Here is a 20,878-nt window from a genome sequence, read left to right as displayed (position 1 = left end):
GAATAAAATGTTTTGTCAATAGGGGTATGGAATTCATTTTCTTATCAAACGTAGAAACACTATGCCCAGAGCGTATCCTGACAAGTATATATTAGGCATTATAAGCAAAGGGTTTAAGGACCTCCTGGTCATTTGGAGAAAGACAATCTTTTTATTGTGCTGGCAAAAATGTTTTTGGTTTCCTGCCATTAAACCTAAGTGCCAGTAGAAGTTTGAACAGAGTTGAAATAGCTTTATATAATATACTCTTTAAGAGAATCACGTATATTTGTATGAGTAATTTTTATTTCCTAAGGAGATGAAAAATTATGTTTCCTCATCATATGTGCGGAATGTGCATAATTATCTCCTCCTGGTCAGATATAAATTTTTCTACCTGCTTTAAACATTTTGCATATTTCTCACCTAGTGAGACAATTCTACCAATTGTGAAGGGGGGGAAAACCCAGAAGACCCCTACTAATTTCTTCTAAATTGAATGGTAGTTTCATGGAGAAGTTTTCATTTAATTTATATGATCAGATTGTGTTAAGTAGAACCAGACTGTGGGGTTAAACATTTCCATATGTTATAAAGGCTGAGAACTTTTCCTGAAAGGAGACACCATTCTGAACACAGACGTTACCTGCTGCTTCCAGAAATGGCTGCAATTGCACCGGGTTTTACCCTTTCCTCAGCTCTACGTGTCCCGTGTGAGCACATGGGGGAGACGCTGTCCCCCAGCACTTCCTGTTGCCCTACCTTTGCCACACTCCTGGACTCCAAAGGCCACCAGATTTTTCCCCAATCCTTGCCACTTGCCTTCATCCTCTGTGTATGGAATTAAGAGTTAGATACATGCAGGGAAGGAAGGCAGAATTAACAAAATTCTGGAAATCTGGTTCCTGGGTCAGAGGTCCTAGTGGGATCTACAAATGCTTCACAACTCACCCCTTGATATGACATTTTGTTGACTATAACCATCCCCTCTTCATTTTATGCTCCAGAAGTTTGTGAGACCTCAAAGAGTCATGAAGAATCCTAATTTCAAATCCAAAGAATCCAAAGTGATGATAACAAAAAATAACAATTGATATCTGAACAAAGGTTAGTATTTGACAATGGATAAAGATTGGTATACCTTCCCTTCCTCGGGGCTTTGTTGACATGAATTGTGAACGTCGTCTTCTCTTACTAATTTTCCAGGCCAAGAAGTAAGTCCTTTGATTTGGCCCCAGACCAAGTCGCCAACGTTGAACGTCCTTGGCCTATAATGTATCAACTCATTTGAAGAAGGGGAATCTGGATTCCTTAGGTCATCTTCACTACTAATGCTTTTAGCATCTGAAGGGCTAGGCACACACCCATTAATGCTTTTGGCATTAAAGTCTCCATTGTAATGGATGTAGTCTTTGACTAGAGAACTTTCCAAACTATTTGAGGAGCTTGGAGACTGCTCCTCTAGGACCAGGTCTTGCCTTGTGGTGCTCAGCAGCTCTCCAAAGCCTCGACTCTGTCGAGGTCTGTTCCCATTAATGTGTGCACATCTTTCCACAGTGTTCTCTAGTCTCTCCTTAAAACTCATCATAGTTCTTTTGTAGTTATTATACCTGAAATTTTCCTCCAGAATTTTATCCCCTTGACAGTTTCTTGGTGGTAACAGTACTGGGTGCTGTTCCCCAGGAAGAAATGGCAGTGTAGAGACATTGTTGGACCTCTCGTGACAAGGACTACTGTGGATATGGCCTGGATGATCTAAAAATTCCTCACACTTCCACCTGTTTCGCTCCCCTCCAGGGCTTTGCTCCCCATCCCACTGTTTTTTGGATGTGTGGCAACTTGCTGACTTGAAATATTCAAACCCATCTCCTTCATTTGAGTTTTTCCCATGGTCCAGATTCCTGGGCAGCCGAGCCCCTCTTGCATTCCTCAGCCTACCGTCATGATCGACACTGCCCATGTTTCGTCCATGAATGACCGCACTGACAGCACTGGGGAGACTTAATGGGTCACCAATCGAGGCAGTGAAGGCACTCATGGCACTCAGAGCTGGAATGGGGCTGATCTGAGTTGTACTGTTGACTGCAGTGGTAATGACAACCTGCATTCCTTTGCTGGCTGCATCAACAACTGCTTTGTAAATGGCGTCCACAGAAGCATCACCTTGGCCACCCATGATGAGGCCATCCTTCACCTGCTGACCAAGAGATGGGTCAATCCTCGGTTGCAACTCACAAGATGTATCCTGGAAATGTGGAAGTGTAGTGTTTGGATTCTCAGGAAGTGCTGTGAGCCCCGGCTGAGTGCTTATTCTTTTGTTTAGGAGAGCTGCATCTTCCTGCATTCTCACCTTGAAGAAACAGACAGGAAGCAGTGAGAGAGAGAAAAGTTTTTAAAGACCTCAAGGAGAAAGACCATAATTCTAAGATTTCCTGAAAGGCAAACAAGTATAACAAGGAGAGAAATATAAAGAAAAGACAAGGCTCAAAATGGAATAAAAATTCACTCTGCATAGAAAAGTTTGTGTCTTGATTATATTTGGGTAGTTTCTTTAGTTGAAATCATTTCACAGATTTTTTTTTAAAGAACTCATCATTGGGGCACCTGGGTGGCTCAGTCAGTTGAGTGTCGGACTCTTGGTTTTGGCTCAGGTGCTGATCCTCGGGTCTTAGGATCAAGCCCCTGGTCAGGGCTCTGTGCTCAATGGGGAGCATGCTTCTCTCCTTCTCCCTCTGCCCCCCCCTCCCCGGCTCATGTACTCTCTCCTTTCTCTCTAAAATGAATAAATCTTTTTAAAAAATAAAAATTGCATGGAGCACTGGGTGTTATATGCAAACAATGAATCATGGAACACTACATCAAAAACTAATGATGTACTGTATGGTGACTAACATAACATAATAAAATAAAAACAAATTTTTTAAATTAAAAAAGTAAGGGGTGCCTGGGTGGCTCAGTCATTAAGTGTCTGCCTTCAGCTCAGGGCGTGATCCCAGGGTCCTCGGGTCGAGCTCCGCATTGGGCTCCTCCACTGGGAGCCTGCTTCTTCCTCTCCCACTCCCCCTGCTTGTGTTCCCTCTCTCACTGGCTGTCTCTCTCTCTCTGTCAAACAAATAAATAAAATCTTTATATATATATATATAAATAAATAAATTTAAAAAGTAAATAAAAAATAAAAATAAAAGATGCATTTCTAAAAAAATAAATAAGTAGATAAATAGATAGATAGATAGATAGATAGATAGATAGATAAATAAATAACCCATCATTACCAAACATTCTCTAGAAAAGTTAAAGTTGAGGTGGTTGGACACAACTGTTTTCAGGTAATGACTCCACATATTTAAGTGTCATTACAGGTTTTGCAACTTGGGAATCAAAGAGAGAAACAAGTCAGTCACCAGCACTGCTCAAATTACAATGGGAACCAAATTTTGAAAAGGAGTTCTAACTCACTGATATTTCTACTGAAATACAACATAAGCTAAAAGAAAATTCTCTCTCTCTCTATTTCTACACTCTTTTCTTAACAATAAAATATTTCTGATATGACACTGTATTTTGGAGACTTCAGATAGAATAGTGACACCTACTCTTTAATCTTACCAGGCTACTGACTGGGGGACACCCCCATGCTGTCAGCAGTGACAATGGCTCGCTACAGAAATGATTCTTAATTGGGAAGGGAGGGAATGCCCGGCAGGTAAGAATATTAATGCTCAGACAGGAAGGATGAATGTAGTTTGAAAAAGTCCCCAAGGTTATTCTAATTGCACCAACGTCACCTAAAAATTGCTGCTCCAGATGCTTGCTACTTTGGATTTTCCCCTCAATGATTTCTCCCTTGTCTTTGCATCCTTTCCCACTAAACCAGAACCTGGGATCCATCAGTGTATCAACTACTCTCTTGTTATTCTCTCCCTGTCTACACCTACCAGATAAAATCTCAATCTGGGATCAATTTAACTGCCTGCTTATCTATATCCACAGTGAGAATGCTGAGTATCTGTCTAGGAATTTAGGGCTTTCAACTACCGCTGGGGGCTTCTTGTTTCCATCAGTCTGATGATCCGCTAGTTAGGTACCATTCTGCTTCACAACAATTCAAATCTTTATCCACTTCTTCAAGCTGGCTGTTCCACCATCTCTAGCACCATTCTTAGTGGATAACCTCACTTAACAGAGAAAATGGAATTGGTAGGTTAAGAATTCTCCTAGTTCTTATACTCCGCTACTCCCTACCCCTCACAGCACATACTTCTCTGCAACTATACATGCCCCAAACCCTGCCCTGCTTCCCAGTGTAAGAGGAGCCTCTTCTGCGTTCTCAGGAAAGGCCTCCATTTGTGCTCTGCATCCCAAGGCACTCCTCAGGGATTTTGCCTCATCTGTTATCCCTTCTCTTCATTATGTTCAATCTTTTCCACTCCGCCCCCCCCCTTGGCTCTTCCCTTTAGCATACAACCATGTGCATAGCTTCCATATTTTAAAAGTTTTCTTCAACTTATGTCTGCCTTGGGGAACCATCCTTTTACTCTTATGTTCTTCATAGTTAAGTTTTTGAAAGAGTAATCCACACTCTTTAATTCCTAATCTTTTCATCCTTCCATCCATTGCCATCTGTGCTGTGCTCCTACCACTCCACCAGAACTGCGTTCTACCATCACTGGTGATGTCCTAAATCTAGGGGATTCTCTTCAGGCTTGATCTACTTGTTTGAGATTCTCAGTGACATGGCTGAGCACTTTCTCTTCCCTTCTAAATTATTTTATTACACAAGATGTATCTATGGTCAAAAAAGATAAAAATGTTCTTTACCACTGCTCCCCACCCAAACCTGACTTTCTCATCCCACTCCGATTCCATTTCCTTTCTCAGAAGTAATCAGTGCTGGAGTGCATCCTTGCAGACTCTTATATTTAATACATTAAGGTGTGTAGGTATATATCTAGTTTTCTTTTCTTCCTCTTTGCCATAAAGGGTATAGTATTTTACTATTGTTCTATAATAACATAGTATTACAGTCTTGCATTCTTGTGGATCTTTCCGTATCAGTTATGTAAATCTACCTAAACGTTTTAAACTACTAAAAAGACAGATATATCACAATATATTTATTTCCAGACTGATGGACACTTAAGAGGTTTCTAATTTTTGCCACCACAAATCATGTTGTAATGAACATTCTAGCATGTGCCCTTTTGTTCACATTGGAAGATTTCTCTAAAATAGATACAAAGACATTGAACTTCTGCATCAAAGGATATGTATATTTAAAAACCTGATAAACTATCAAATTAACCTCCAAAAGAACTGTATCGGCATACAATCAGACCAACGATATTTCTAAAAGAATCCATTTCCCCACACCACTGTCAGCAAGGGATATCAATCAATCTGATGGACACATTAGTGTTGTAATTTGTATAACTCTGATTACTCTTTTCATATGTTCATTAATAATTTATTTTTCATTTTCTGTGAATTTTCTGTTCATATCTTTTGCTTGTTTTTCTAATCAATTATCTTTTTTCTTCTTGATTTGTAGGAGCTTTTTTTTCTATAATGAATGTCAATTATTTGCCATTATTATGCAAGTATTTTCTGCCAAGTGCCACTTGTCTTTAAGTTCATTTAGAATACCCTTATCATACAGAGATTTTAAAGTTTTATATATTCAACCCTATTACTTCTTTCTTTTTGACTTCTTGATTTTCTGTCTTACTGAAAGAAACATCTCTACCTCAAGATTATTTAAAAAATAATTCAATATTTTCTTTTTATATTTATTAAGTGTTACTCTTTCCATCTCCTTAATCTATCAGGAATGTATTCAGCTTGTAGAACCAAAGGAAGACTAAGTGGTTGAAGCCAGGGAGGGTGGTAAGGGCTGGGGCTGGCAAGTGAGGCTGAGCCAGCAGGTGAAAGATGTGGATTTCAATCATAAGAGCCATGGGAACCATGAAAGGTTTTAAGAGGACCATATGATCAGCTTTTACTATCAGCTCCAAAAGGACCACTGAGATGCCTAAGACAAAATAACCTTCACGAAAAGACTGGAATGTTTAACAACACTCATTATTGGGAAATAATAGTGAGTGGAGATGAGAGGGCACATGACCTTCTGCTCCTATCTTTTCCCCACAGTTAAGTGTTTTAACAGACCTAGACATTGTTTGCTATTGGAGGAACCCAGGGAAGGAGAGTACCTGAAAGTTCTGAAACAGACAAGCCATGGGGTTACTGTTAGCCGTGCAAGGAATTGTGGGCTGTCCTTGAAATGCCTGCAGGTTCTGGTACCCCTGAAGAAGTTGCTGCTGCTGCTGATTTGGAGGAAACATCTGATTGTTGTTTAACAGCGACTGCAGATGAGTCAGTTGATGGTTATTCAAAGTATTGTTTATTGAGGACATGTCACCTATAGTTTGAAAAGACATAAAATGTAAGTCAATGTGACTCTTTGGAGATCCTATGCCTATCTTTGTACCTGAGGATTCCTGAAACAAAAACTGAAAACTAGATCTGACATGGTCATCCTTTTCTCTTTTTCTCCTCAAGGTCTTACTAAGTGGTAAATAAAGAGGAGTTTTATTACTTAATTTTATTTATCATAATTACTTTTTTATTTTATATCCTGGAGACACTACTTAGTCTTTGCGCTATTAGCCAATCCCTATACATTGAGCTTCAGTGTTATATAATTCCTTAAAATCACTTTTGTTAGAGCACTTGAAACTAAAGGTTGAAATTAGTCATAAAATGTTTTAGTAATCATAAGTCTTTGATTAAATTATTAAAACGAGTGGGTCTGAATAGGCATTATTTACCAAATTTAGTTCTCAAGCCACAGTCATCAATAAATACCACCAAATAAAATCAGATTTGGCCTAGAAACACATATTTCGTTTTTAAGTAAAAGGTTGGTCACCTAAAATTAAAATTGTAAAGAAAGCTAACAATACAAAAGAATTCATTGTCATAATCATTAAAAAAATGTTATACAATCAGATGGGATTAGTTAATAACTAAGTTTATACTCAGAGTTCATGTTTAACTTGTTTGGAAATTACACTGAAATGATCTTGAAGACAATGTCGTTGAAATGTCTTGTAACTTGAGATATGTAAATATGTAATGCTTTTTAAATCATTTAACTGTTGATTTCAATGTCAAATAGAACTAATAAGCTATAGCAACTAGGAAACTATAAAATAACTGTATTATAAAGGTGTCCATAAAATCTAGAAATACATTATTACTAATTTTTATGTACTGAAGATGCCCTTGTGGCAATATCATGTGTATTTGCCTGTTTCCAGACTTCATGGACACCATTTCTGTTCTTAATATTATAGTTACCTGCATGAGTCAGTTAGATATACTTGACACTATTTTCTAACTTTTTTTGTGATAGAATAATCTACATGAAGGATTTTGTTTTTAAGCCACAAAGTTCTAAAGAATTATACTGAGGAACTCTATCAGCAGCTATTGAGACTGTCTGTTTCTCTGAACTTGGGCAAAGTTTATCTTTGAATGTTTTTATGCCTTGTTTCTTATTTTGCCAGATAAACATTTAGTTTTGTTTATTCAGGGGTCACCTGGAAAAAACACTTCCTCTAGCTCTTTCCATCCACAGTGCAGCTGCTCATACTAACCCTGTGATGCCACACCAACTAAAATTCAAATAAAAGTTACTTTAAAGATGGACCTGTGCTTTATTGTTTGAAAAATAAGACTCTACTTGGCTTAAGAGAATGAAAGGTAGGTTAGGTTTAAGTGGCATCAGAATTAGAAGATCAGAGAAAGCAGATTAAAATGATATTTAGTCCTGCTAGAATAGGGGAAAAGGAAAAAGTCATTTTCATGTTTGTATAACTATGGATGTGTGTGGGTGTTATTATATTTAGTTCCTTAAGCAAGCTGTGACATAACAAAAACATTTTTAAAAATAGTGTGACAAAATGGAGTTTTTAAAAAGGAGAAAATAGAATTAGAAAAACGTTTCTTTTGTAAAAATTTGTGAAAAAATTTAACTTACCAAGCAGACCTGTCCCCAGTAGAGGGTTAAGTAGCTGTGGCACCACAGAGTTACTGTTGAGTTTAGCTGGACCAGGTGTATTCCCAGCATTATTAGATATATTCAGCAATGTTTCTGCCATTGACACCACTGCTGTCCCACCAAGTGTTGAGACAGTCAGTGCTGCCACTGCTGATGATGTAGTGGTTGTGGTAGTGGTTGCCTGGGAGGAAGTTGCTATGGAAACCTCTGGATGATTAGCGGTGTTGGCCGATGCTGAGTTCAGGACACCTCCCAACAGCTGGGGATTCAAGGCCATTAATCCTGAGGCCCCAGTGACAGCTGGGAGGAACAGGGGGTTAAAAGTAGTGTCACTGCCTGTAAAGCTTGGTAAAGGGTTCCCCAGGGGGCTGGTTAAAAGGGTCTCAGCTCGGCTGTTCTCTGACTGATTGCTTGGCAAATGGTCTGGTGGGGCTGTCATCTGTGTTAATGAGGGTAAAGGGGTATTTTGCTGTTGCAAAAGATCTGAGATGGTCAGATTGAAAGATGGCAGGGGAAGCATGGCAGCTGCTTGGGCTTGGTTCTGAAGCAGGGCTGCTAAGAGCTGAAAGTGAACAGGCTGCAATACCTGCCCATCCATGTCACCGGAGAGAAAAGCTAAAGCAGCGTTTACATTCGGGTTGAGAAAACCTAAAGGGTGGAGGTTGATCTCAGACTTGCCTTCTCCTGCTGAAGGCTGGAGGATATTTAATAGATTCTGGTTTAGGAGATGCTGTTGATTCACTGGCAAAGAGATAGGTAGAGAACTGAGGAGGCTGGGGTTCAAGGGGTGTGGAAGATGGTTGTTTGAAGTGCTGTTGGATGGAAAATGAAGTGCGTGCTCCTGGCCAACATAAGGAAAATCACTCCCAATAGGCAGCTGACTCTGCAGTGGGTTTCCAGCTGCGGTGGTAACTATGACGCCATCTTGAAGAACAGATGTTGTCTTTGTGATGGCAGGGTGGTTGGTGCCAGCTATGGCTATGGAGGATGATGGTCCTGAACCGCCTACAGTGAAGAAGGAAAAAAACCAAACCACTCATTAATTATGGATGTTAAGCAAGACGACTCCATTAAAATACATTCAGATACATTTCAATCAATTCGTTACATGTCACCTTTGAGGATTTAATTCAGAATAATTGTAATCAGAGATGAGTTGGGATCTGTTAAAACTTAAGTTTAACTTTATACTTCCTAATCTGCTTTGAAAATACATATATTGAAGAAATTTAGAAATATTAAAAAATATAAAGAAATAGTTGTTTCTAACAAATAGCTTGTTTTTCACAAGCTCGACAAAGTGAGGATAGAGGAATCTATGCTGTAGTTCATTTAATTGGCTAGATAAGGGTAACAAGACTTTATTTTTCAAAATATTTTTTTTATTTAAGAAGGTTTTGGTCTTTATTTATAATACTACCACTTGCTTTTAGTGGAAAAAAAAAAGCCTAGAATATGCATGAGAGTACAAAACAGAAAATAAAAAATACCTATGAAGATAACTGTTAATATGTTAGTGTATAGTTCTCCAGCTTTTCCCACCTGTATGTTTATACATATGCAGACATATATACACATATATACACATGGAATCATGCTGTTTTGTAACTTTTTTAGCAAAATGTTTTGAATATCTTTCCATGTTAACTCATGTTAGCTTCAGAGCCACTTTACTACCATCATTTATCAATATACCAAAATTCAATCAATCCACAGTTGTGGATATTTGATTGTTTATGATCAAATTACATTTACTATTGTAAGCAACACTATGATAAACATTCTTATTAGCTCATCTTTGCCAATATGCTCAATTATTTTCTAAGGATAAATGATTAAAGGTGGAATTCCAGGGGTAAAAGGGTTTATGTATTTTTAAAGCTTTGGAAACATATTGTCAAATCTCCTTACAGCAAAGTTGATCAATGCACATTCCATTTACATTTTTATAAACAGTGTATGGCAGTGCTCATTTCTCACCAACACTGTATTTTATCATTATTTTTTAATCTTTGTCACTCTGATAGCATAAAGATACTCTGTACTTAGGATTCCTTAAATCAGACCAAACGCTACCATCCAAATCGCATTCTTAATCTTGAAAGTCTTACGCCAGAGATGAAAATTCAAGGAACTTAACATTTAAAAACAAACTTTCAGTTGTTTATTATAATGGTTTCAGCTGTTCTCAATCCAAGCTGCACAACAGAATTACTACCTGGAGAATTTTAAACAAACAAACAAAACAATGCCTGGGCCCTGTCCCAGAGCAGTTGAAAACTCATCGCCCAGGGGTACAGCCTGAGCAGTAGTATTCTTTGAAATCACCCCTGGTGATCCAGATGCACAAGGGATGGAGTGGGAAAATCACATTCTGTTGAAAAGGAACCTATAATCAATTTTTTCATAAGAGGACTTTCCCTAAAGAGATGCATTCTGTAATATATGCATTCAGCAAATACTGTTACAGGCTTATGCATTTAATTTTATTTTAAACATGTATATGCTATAATGAACGACATCAGTGTTTTTGAAACTCTAAAGTAATTCAAACACTGTACTGCTGTGCTATGCCGTAAGAAACTTTATATTTGACCATGTTACCCTTGAGGCCTGTCCAAATACAAACACACAGAAATGTTTCCATAGTCATAGTAGTATCACAGATATAATTTTATATTCTTCTTGTTTTCTTCTAACAGAGTAACACCAGAATTTTTCCTTTTTGATATACAGACAGTTGTATTAATCTTTTTAGCCTTGTAGCAGATGGATTGACCATATTTACTGAACCATCTTGATAAAGTTTGGCATTTATATTTTCATGTTTTCATCGTTATATGTAACACAGGGATGAACATCTTCCTGCATATGATACTTTGCTTCCTTTGAATCTTTCCTCAGGAAAAACTGGTATAATGGCATGATTATTGCGAGAACCAAAAATAGGTAAGTGAAAGGCTTGTAATGTGTCAAAGTCTATACAAATAAAAGGAGCTATCAGTGTCAGCATTACTATTTACATTAGTAGTTGAAGTTAGTAGTGGTGATGTAGTAATAGTAGTAAGTATACATCAGTATATCCAACACACCTTCTAGAATCTCTCTATATTGCACGACTTTACAATTTTTCCTGGCTGTCATGTCTGTTTTTTTAAGTTCTCAGTGTTTCATTTAAAGAATGATTAAAAAAAAAAGCTCTGCTTAAAAATATATAAATATTTATAAAATATTATCACGAAACAATGACTCTGTTCACAAAGAGTAGAGTAAGAACATTTCGAAAGCTGAAGTAGGCATATGGTGTACAATTCTTTAAATGTTAATTCAGATTTGTAATAAAACAATCAACACCTTAAACATTTCATTGCTTCTGAAAGCTTGCTGCTATTTCCATAAATAGGCAGTATGCTTTATTTGCATTTGGAAACCATCTTTTTTAAACAAGCTAATAACAACTCTTATTTACTGGTAATCGCTGTCTGTGGCCTTTTTCCTATCTGTCAACCAACAATGACACATTTAAATGTACAGATCACCATTCCTCTAACCACAGTCAGATCACAAATTTTCAAAATACTTTAGCAAGGCTTTATAGATGTAGGGTTTCCTTAGAGGTTTCTATTATTAATATTTTTGTCTTTTTTGGTAAGAGAGAAGCATCCATATTTAGGGTACAAGAAAGTAAACATTTGGGGACATTATTCTAAAAGCTCTCCATCTAAATATTCTTGAGGAATGACAATAAAGAAATATGGTTACTCTGTGCGTATTTTTGTATTACAAACAAGAAGGTGGTGAACACCACATGCTTCTTAAGGGTAATATGTAAAACAAGGCCTATTTTTTATTTTCCCTAATTTTCAATAACAAACAGGAATGTTCTGCTGAACAAAAGGATAGAAATGGTAATATAAAACAACAACAACAAAAACAGCATGCTACCCTTTTCTCGCAGGAAGTCAGAGTTTAGGAAAAGGGATAAACACACAAATCTCCCTGTCTTTCTTTTTCCTTTCTCAAATACACACATATTGAGAGCTTATATGAATCAGGAAATTTTAAAGCTCTGTTCATATAGCTAGTGTAACTATAATGCAATATGCTAGGAGATTTGACAGGTATATGGCAAGAGGACAACTGTAAAACTGAAGGTGTTAGGGTAAACTAAGCAAGTGGTAACATTCGATTGGGGATTTGAGAATGGAAAAGGAGATAGAAAGGGCTTCCAAGTAGAAATAAGGCCATTAGAAAAAAAGACAAGGAGATAATAAAGTGCATAGAGGTACGTACCCTGAAAACAAAGACATGTGACTGAAAATATTGTATGCTGCCTTTCCATACCCCCCTACCCTCCCACCATGCTTAAACCTGCTGCCTTAAACAAGCAGCACAAAAATTCAAAAATCATCTTTGTAAACCATTAAAGGCAAGGATCACCTCTTATTTCCAAGACCTAACACGGTCTCTAACACTTAGTTGGCATTCCAAAAATGTTGGTTGAATGAATCTATTAAGATCATAAAACCTGCATTCAACTTCTAGAAATCAGAGCTTTTGATGCTGTGTGTGTAGCATATATGTATGGGAAGTAAGGAAGAGCACACCACCCATTTGCGGAGAAAGTGAAAGGTGACTCTCCAGTATTGGTCCAAAGCCAGGAGATAAGGGAAAGGAAAGGAGATGCCTAGATGAGGACAAGTTACTTTAGACTCTTGCGTGTTCCAGGGAGTTAAATTCCCCTCATAGAGGAAAAGGTCCATCTCCAAGTACTCTTGAGTTCTTCAAGTCACTCAGTAATGCTTGTGCTCATCCAAAGAGGACCTTGAATTTTAATATCAGACCAAAATTGGAGCTTGCTTATTTTTGAACCACTTAATCTTGAATAGGCACTCTCTGGCAAAACTACTTCATAGTTCTGCATAAAAACCATATGGTCTCATCAAGCATGTGGAGAAAAATGTTTTCTTAAAGCTGAATTTTTTTTTTTTCCAGCCAAAATGTTCTGTGCTTAAACTAATGAAAGGGACAGTTGCTAAGTTTTTTTTTTTTTTTTTTAAACAAACTATTCACTAAATATTTAGTAGTTAAACAACTAAAAGGCAGCTGGAGCCTGGAACAAGTTAGTAAGCTGAAGAAGTCCTTTAATTGGAAAAAATGATTATTTTACACCAGCCAGCAGCACCATGAACTGGTATAATTTTTCTTTCTCATTGTCTCTGTTGCTTTTAATGAAGTAGGAGATAAGACTGGAAAGCCACCCAAATAACTTTCCTGGTGCAAGATCACGTGCCTAGACACCCAATCAGAGATTGAGATAAACCAGGACAATCAAGAAACGGCAGTGGTAGCTTGCCCAGTGGGGTAGATTTCTAGATATAAACAGTACTCTTTCTCCCCACATGTAATTTATGATGTGTGTGAGTGTATATGTGAATGTACATACTGAAATAATACCAGTAAATTTTTTAAAAGGATTTTTAAAGGATATTTTCCTACGATTACTAGTTTCATTCTTCAGATTTTTTTCTGCCTTGTTTAAAAAAATTTGATTTTTAAAACAAAGGTAATGTCTATCCCTTTAGATTTATTTCTCTTGTCACTGATATTCTTTAAAAAAACTCATTGTTTATATTATGCTAAACTCTTCTATGGTTGGCTCTTAAGTATTAATATTGTTGTACACATCTTTGGATGTGCACAGAGATGGCAAATGGACAAATAAGGTTTTTTAAAAATGTCATTATATCAGTTTGATCTATATTTCCAATTTAGAATAAATATTACTTTATGTTAGAAAACTTTTCCTTAGTTAATATGCCCAAATACTGATTTTTATCCATAAAAAATTCAAGAACTAAGAAATGAGTCATATGAAAGATATGCTTTCACCATTTGACCTTTATCATTTGCTTTGGCAAGTGTACTTTAAATGCAAACAAGGTCAATGGTAATCCTTAATAAAAATGAATGCTTGTAGAAGCAAGAGAAAACATCATGCCTTAGTGAGTCTAATAAATATAATTCACTTTTCAATCCCATGGAAATGGTAAAATTTTCTCCTCTATATTTAAAGGATTGATTTAAAGAAAGATAGAAAGATAACTTGTATGACAAGTCTAGATCTTCCAACAAGACATTATTTTAATGGCATGGTATATGTATTTACAAAAATACATCAATTTCTACCCTCATGCTTTGGATCCTGATATAAATTCCTAGCATTTCTTTACCAGAAGTAGGCAGGAAGATCTAGGGACTAGTGGCTATTTGTTCCCTAAAAGGAAGGGAGGGAGGAGCCCCAAACCAAAGCACTCAGAAGAGAAGAGGGGGAGGGGATTGATGGCAGCATCTAAAGAAATGCTCTCCACCCTTAAGAGGGCGAACCCCCTGGGAAGGAGGAAAACCAGTGGAAGGGATGCAGCTTGAATATTGGAATATGTTTGAGTCATCATCAAGATCAGTCTTGTGATGGTAATGGACTCAGCAAAAAAAAAAAAAAAAAAAAAAAAAAAGAAAGAAAAAGAGATGCGATTTTTTTTTTTTTTGGTTACTGATCATTTCTGATTCCTTTCTTAACACATAGAATCACTCTGAAAACTGTTAGAATAAATGCAAAAATGCTTGAGATTTTCCATCGTTTACTCAAGTAACAAAGTTTTGGGTTTTCTTACAAATGCTTTCTATCACATTTTATAAAATATTTATTGTAAGGAAACAAATATTGAGAAATGAGGTTAAGTCCCTTGCTTGGTGGGATTTCTGCTCTGAATATGCGGGTACAGTCATGGTTAAAAGGCTTCAATATTCCATTCAGAAGTTCCATCTCCTTATTTTGTTTAATGAGCAGAGCAAACTGAGTTTCTGAGTTGTAAATACAATTAACTTTGTATTCTTCTATTTTGTATACTACTTTATCTGTAATGCTAAAACAGTGCTTAGCACATAATAGGTGCTCAATAAATATTTGCTGAGTTAATTACCTCAGGAATATTCTAAGACAGTTTAGGCTTATTTGGGGCTGCAAAACCAATTTAGCATGCTCCAGCCATTATATTTTGATAAATGAAATCGAAAAATAAAAGCATACATTGTATAACTAGGGTATTATTTTGTGCAAACTGTTCCATTAGTGGGTGATAAAGTCATTTCAGTGGGTCATGACTGTCTTAGAGGAAAAAAAAAATAGAATAAGATAGGATAAGACAGGATGGGATCAAAAAGATCAGAGTGCATCACATATGATACAAGTTTTTTAAAAGAAACTTTTGTTATACATTAAAAACATATCTCTAGTGGATTATAATGCAACTTAATTTCTCACTGTAGGAAGAAGTACGAAAAGGTTGAAAAGCACTGCTTTAGAACCAGGCCTCTGAGTTGCTCAACTTTGTGGGGAATGGTCTATGGAGTTGTGCTCCAGGAAGCATGTTTATCAGGCTATCTAGTGTGAGAGGTGTCCCCGTGGAGTTGTGCAGCACAAGAGTCCTGCTCTAGGGTCTCTACGATAAATATGCTCCCTTATACCTGTACCCATGGGTCTTGGACAGATACTCGGAGCAGCTCTCCCCCAAAAGTACCTCAGCAACTCCTTCAGACTTCTGTTGTTTAGTTCCATTTTTAATCTGTAAGAAGGTGAGTTGTTAGTTTGAATTTTCAAGAAGTATAATTCTTACAATAATTTTTACTCTACTCTTTGCTTGATTGGCATTAATGTTCTTTGATATAAGTTCCTATAAAGGAAGAACTCTATGATTTGATTTATTTAGTACTATATGCATGTGGAAATGAAATCTATTTTGATGATACCATAGAAATATTTTTAAGCATAATTTTAATGAGTCAAATTCTTGTAGAGTTAACATTTACTGCCTAGAATTTGGGTACTTTTAAAGCTGCGTCAATGTTTTCAGACCACTTGATTTTAGTAAATAGTAGCTTAGGCATGTCCTAGAGAACTCAAGGATTTCTTGTGACTTCGTAAGTGAGTTCAGTGTATTGCAATGGAATAAAATTCTCCCAATTTGCACACTGGGACAATTTATTTCTTGAAAGGTACAAAATAGATCATTGAATCAGCAAACATATCACACCACTCTGAGTTCTGTGTTCACCTTTTGATTATACAGACTCAATGTCTAAAGTCAAACATATTTTAACTCCTTCTTTTGTACACAAGGAAACATTAAACCTGGAATACGTAAACAAAACAAGTGGTGTAACCCTGATAATAGGAAACCTTCTTAAACAGCAAGACATTGTTGTAAAAATATCTTACAGCAAAGAAGAAATGGCTCATTTTGCAAAAACTTAACTGAAAGAACAGACATAGATTTTTATCACACAATCAAGAATTTAATAGAGTTTTGGTATTTGGTTAAAAAACACAGCAGAAGGCAACTTTGAACCTAGAAGCCTTGTGCATCAAATAAGGGATAAAACCTAGACATTTAAAAAATTTGGGTGGAAATACTTTTAATAGCAACTATTATTAATTCAGTCACAACCTTAAAGGAGCCTTTGCCCTTCTTCCCTCTACATTAGTCTCTATAAGACTAGAAAATTATTTCTACACAAACTTCCCGAATCCTGAGATGGCAACATACAGTACAATCCATCCTTGAGCGTTTTTATCCCATAATCTTTTTGCACCTGTAACTTCAAATGTAGGGAATGACAATTTCCCTTTATTATTTATTTATTTTTTTACTGGCATATTCTGAGAATAAATAAATACATAGAACAAAAAACCAAGCTCATTACTTTGCAGTCTTTTACCCAAAGTGTTCTTTTGTGGTCTCTATTTCATTTTCTTATACCTACCATATCAATGGCTGTACTGAGTTTCAATCAAATGTATTCTGTGCTGAAAGAGAAACACTTTCTTTTCCAGAGTTTTTAAAAAATATATATAAATATCCATGAACATATATTTACTCATAGGTTTATTTATATTCTTGTTAGTCAATGTATCTCTTTAAGGGTTAAAGCAAATCAGTGTTTGAATTATTTTCTCTTCTGGTACAAACTCTTACTCTGCCTCTTCAGAGGATTATATTTTCATGTGTTTAGAAGAGTTGATTAAATATTTTTTATTAAAAAAATAAGAGACTATAAAAGGGCTTTTAAGGTGAAAAAGTTGTATTTCATGATCATCACAATGGAGAAGGTAAGGTTCAGTTATTAAGTTGGTGAGCAGAGTAGTCTAAATCTTTTTGCTTCTTTGAAAATTGTGGAAGACCACAGGCCACATGGACACTGACAGGACTAGGGCCTCTGCAGAGGCCAGGGTTCCTGGCAGGTGTGGTTTTGTTCTCCGGCCAGCAGGTGTGCAGCGGGCAGCAAGCACAGGCCTGATAAAATTTGCCAGACAAGGGCACTTGATTTTGGATTCCTCCCTAAACCAAAACACCACAGGACACGTGCTGGAACCACTTAAATGCTGAAACTTGGTTTCTTCACAAACGGAAAGTTGCTTTGCTCTAAATGTACACTACTGACGGATTTCAGCACATACCTGCATTCAGCAGTGTGAGTGTTTGGACTGAGAATCAGGAACTTTGGGGTGTGGTTGCCAGATCCACCAGGGCTTTGCTTTACAACTTGAGGAATGTCAGCAAGTATCCTACTGGTCATTTTCTAAATCTGTTACATGGAAATATTAAACTTTACTTGTAATTTGATATCCAAAAAGTTAATAGAAACCTGTAAATGTTACAATGCAAAGTGTTCAGAGAGCTTTCATGGGAAGCCAATTTCAAAACACCAAATAGAATTAATAAAGCCTTGTATAGTCTTAAATTTTAGAAATATTTTTAAAGCATTTTATATATTTTATCTGATTTTTTTTTTACTACCTCTGCCTGCAGTTCCCATATTTGAGATGTAATACATTTTTAAATGTGTCCCATGGAATTCATATATAGGCCTAAAAAAAAAAAATCAGTATCTGGGTTGTTTATAATAGAAAAACTCTTTAAAAGAAGTTTCTGAAAATAAATTACCACTCTAAGTGTTCTCAGAGCAAGTGATTTCTTCTCTTAATCGATGTCTTACTGTAACATTTTTGAGCTGCTTAGGAGACAGGAAAAGGCACTGGATTGAGCAGGTCACTTGAGTTCTGTCCAGGCTCCGTTACCATAGAGAAGAGTAGGACCACGTTGTTGCGGGGCTCTTTCCCCCTCACTGCGTTATCATGCTTGGAAAGGCAGAACTAGTATCTGCATAGTTGCCTCCTTCAAAGATCTAGTGATAAATCACTCACTAGGAAACACATTCTTATCTGATTAAGTGAGGTGATACAAATTCATTAAAATAAAGGTCACCAAATGTGATTCACAAACGAGGGGCAGTTCTCTTGATATGTGTGGACATTTCATCTGTGTTGACACAAATATCCTAATCATTATACACTATGATATCAGAGTCCAGAGAGAAGGCAAAAATAACTGACTTTTGTCTAAAAGTGCATCAAATGTTTACAAATGTGGCTTTCAACATGCACTGATGTGCTTTAATTCATCACCTGTTGGGTATTTTTAAAGATTTTGAAAGTGAAAACAGCATATTTGATTACTAAATGTTTTAGAACTTACACAGCTGGGAAGAAAATGGATTTTAGAATCAGATGAACCAGAGTTAAAATCCTAATTCAGTTATGCATGATCTCCAGCGGTTATTTAAGTTCTCTGATGCTCAGTTACTCATCTCTAAAATGGGGGCAAGAATACCTTATACTTTGGAAAACTACACAAATTAGAAATAATAGAGGTAAATCAGCTGGCACATAATAGGTTCTCGAGAGCTATAAGCAACATTTTAAGAATAAAATGCATTTTTCTTCTGATGTCTTTCTGGTATGTGAGGAATACCTAGCTGAACTTTACAGGGATAGCTGTGACCGTCATCTGCTAGCTCACTCTGAATGCCTAGCTTGGTACTTATTTAATGGATGAATAAATGTCAGTGTAAATAAATATTTAGATTAAGCAATTATAATGACAGTACATTCAGTTGACACAGTTTACTGTGTATCAAAAAGAAACATGGCATTAGAGACCTCTTCAATATTCAACTCATCAAAAGAGTTACATTAATTAGTAAATCTACCCATTTTCACAACCAGCTGCACATCAGATCTATGTACATTAATTAGTATTTAATTTTATTAGGTTTAATATTTAAAAAATTCTTACTGACCTAGATTTTTATCAAGTATATGCTTTCTGTTAGCTTACACATGATTGGTCACATCCATATCATTACTAGACATTTATTCCCATTTAGCTATTTCTATGCTAACACTTTTCTCATATTAATAAATTTTCAACCTGTGTGTTTGACACTCCGAGCTGATGCTTTACAGAGGTTCATGGAACAAGAAAATACATGTCCAAGACGATATAAAATAAGTCTATAAACTTAACATTCAGAAGAAACAAAAATATAAATAAAGGTTGGTCTTTTCCATTATGGATGAACTGAAATACATCATTAATAAAATATATACACTTTGCAATATGAACTCAGACCTGAAACAAAGTAAGTTGAGGTAAGGGGTATCAATTATGTAAAGATATATAAGACAAGGAGACTAACAATGTCTCATCTAAATGATTGAAGGCATGCTTAATAAATACGGTATATCTTCAAATAGTTACGGATTTTATGTGGCTTTAATCTGCTAAAAGCATAAGATTAAATTTTCACTCATGTGGAATTATTTAAAAAGGAATATGAGTCATTGAAAAGTTGGAAGCCCCTTTGGAAGAAGGATCCTGTTAAACACATACAAAATAGTTTCATGGGATTCTTTAAGAATATCAAGAAGGCACTAATCGTTTCGATTATCTTCTCCACCGTATATTCTTTTTCACACGAGAGGGCCAATGAGCAGTTCTTCATTAAACACTGACATCCAGACATAAAACATAACACAAGTTGTGGAGGATGGCAGGTGTAAGTGGTGACACCCAGAAAGAAAACACTGGATTTTACTACCAGCAACACAGACATGTAGGCTCTACTGCTTTTCCAGCGTGATGCTATATTACAGTCTATACATATCCACACGGTAGCTTATTAGTAAAGCCACACCAGTTCTCTTACTTCCAGTAGCAATCTGTCTGCAAAGCCCGCTGTTTTCATATCTGAGTAATACCATCTCTACAATTATCTTTTGTTTCCTCCCTGTCATTTCCTACAAACCTGTCAAATCATTAGTGCTGGGTTCTGGATATTCTTTCTAATATTTTCACGGTCAGATTTTCTGATGTCTCAATGAATTTACCTCTTTAGTGCTTCTTTACTGATTTTTATAACAATTTCTGATGACTCTATTGCACAAAACACGGTTCTTTCTAATGTGTCTACTTTTAAATAAATTTGTCTCCGTCATTATAGTGGATGAAGAGATAAAATAAATTTGGGTTCAAAAGCTTAATGTCAATGGTAAAAATAATGGTTAACTTCTAGAAGAAAATTGTAAAACAATTTCAAGATCAAAAATTCTGGAAATCAGGTTTTCAAGCCTTTTTTATTAGAAAACTTAAATTATTACCTTTTTTAAAAGGGAGTAGCCAATATCCATTTTTGAATTTTCTCAAACAAATAATAATAAAGGATAGCAAACTAGGATAAGAGAACACATTAGAAGGCAGCTTTCTACTTCATACAACTAGTTACCTTTTCCTATCCATTCACCTATTTCTGGTCAGCAGCAAGAACAAAAAAAATCCATTTATTTTTGCCTTTTTGGGTTTTCCAAGATGAGCGTCATTTACCTGAATACAAACAAGAGCTAGGGGAAACGGCTTTATGTCGGCATAGACCAAGTAA

At 36.2% G+C, this 20,878-nt stretch overlaps 1 protein-coding gene across 7 annotated transcripts in view; it reads right to left on the bottom strand.

Annotated features, from left to right (window-relative positions):
• MBD5 (methyl-CpG binding domain protein 5) overlaps nt 1–20,878 on the bottom strand; it is a 448,335-nt gene that overhangs the window by 23,975 nt on the left and 403,482 nt on the right. For 6 of the 7 annotated variants that reach the window (XM_087860618.1, XM_087860612.1, XM_087860610.1 and 3 more), the window contains 3 exons: nt 8,021–9,046; nt 6,189–6,397; nt 1,121–2,329 (listed from right to left, as the gene is read on the bottom strand). In XM_087860618.1, the coding sequence (XP_087716744.1) occupies nt 1,121–2,329; nt 6,189–6,397; nt 8,021–9,046 (2,444 nt within the window). The remainder of the gene's footprint in view (nt 1–1,120; nt 2,330–6,188; nt 6,398–8,020; nt 9,047–20,878) is intronic. The other variant, XM_087860621.1, reaches the window with a different exon arrangement.

This window comes from Ursus americanus, chromosome 1, assembly GCF_024610735.1.
Source record: "Ursus americanus isolate L20-20 chromosome 1, mUrsAme1.1.p, whole genome shotgun sequence".
Lineage (NCBI taxonomy): Eukaryota > Metazoa > Chordata > Mammalia > Carnivora > Ursidae > Ursus > Ursus americanus.
The sequence above is the reverse complement of the archived record's forward strand: the minus strand, read 5'-3'. Positions and strand labels throughout refer to the sequence as shown.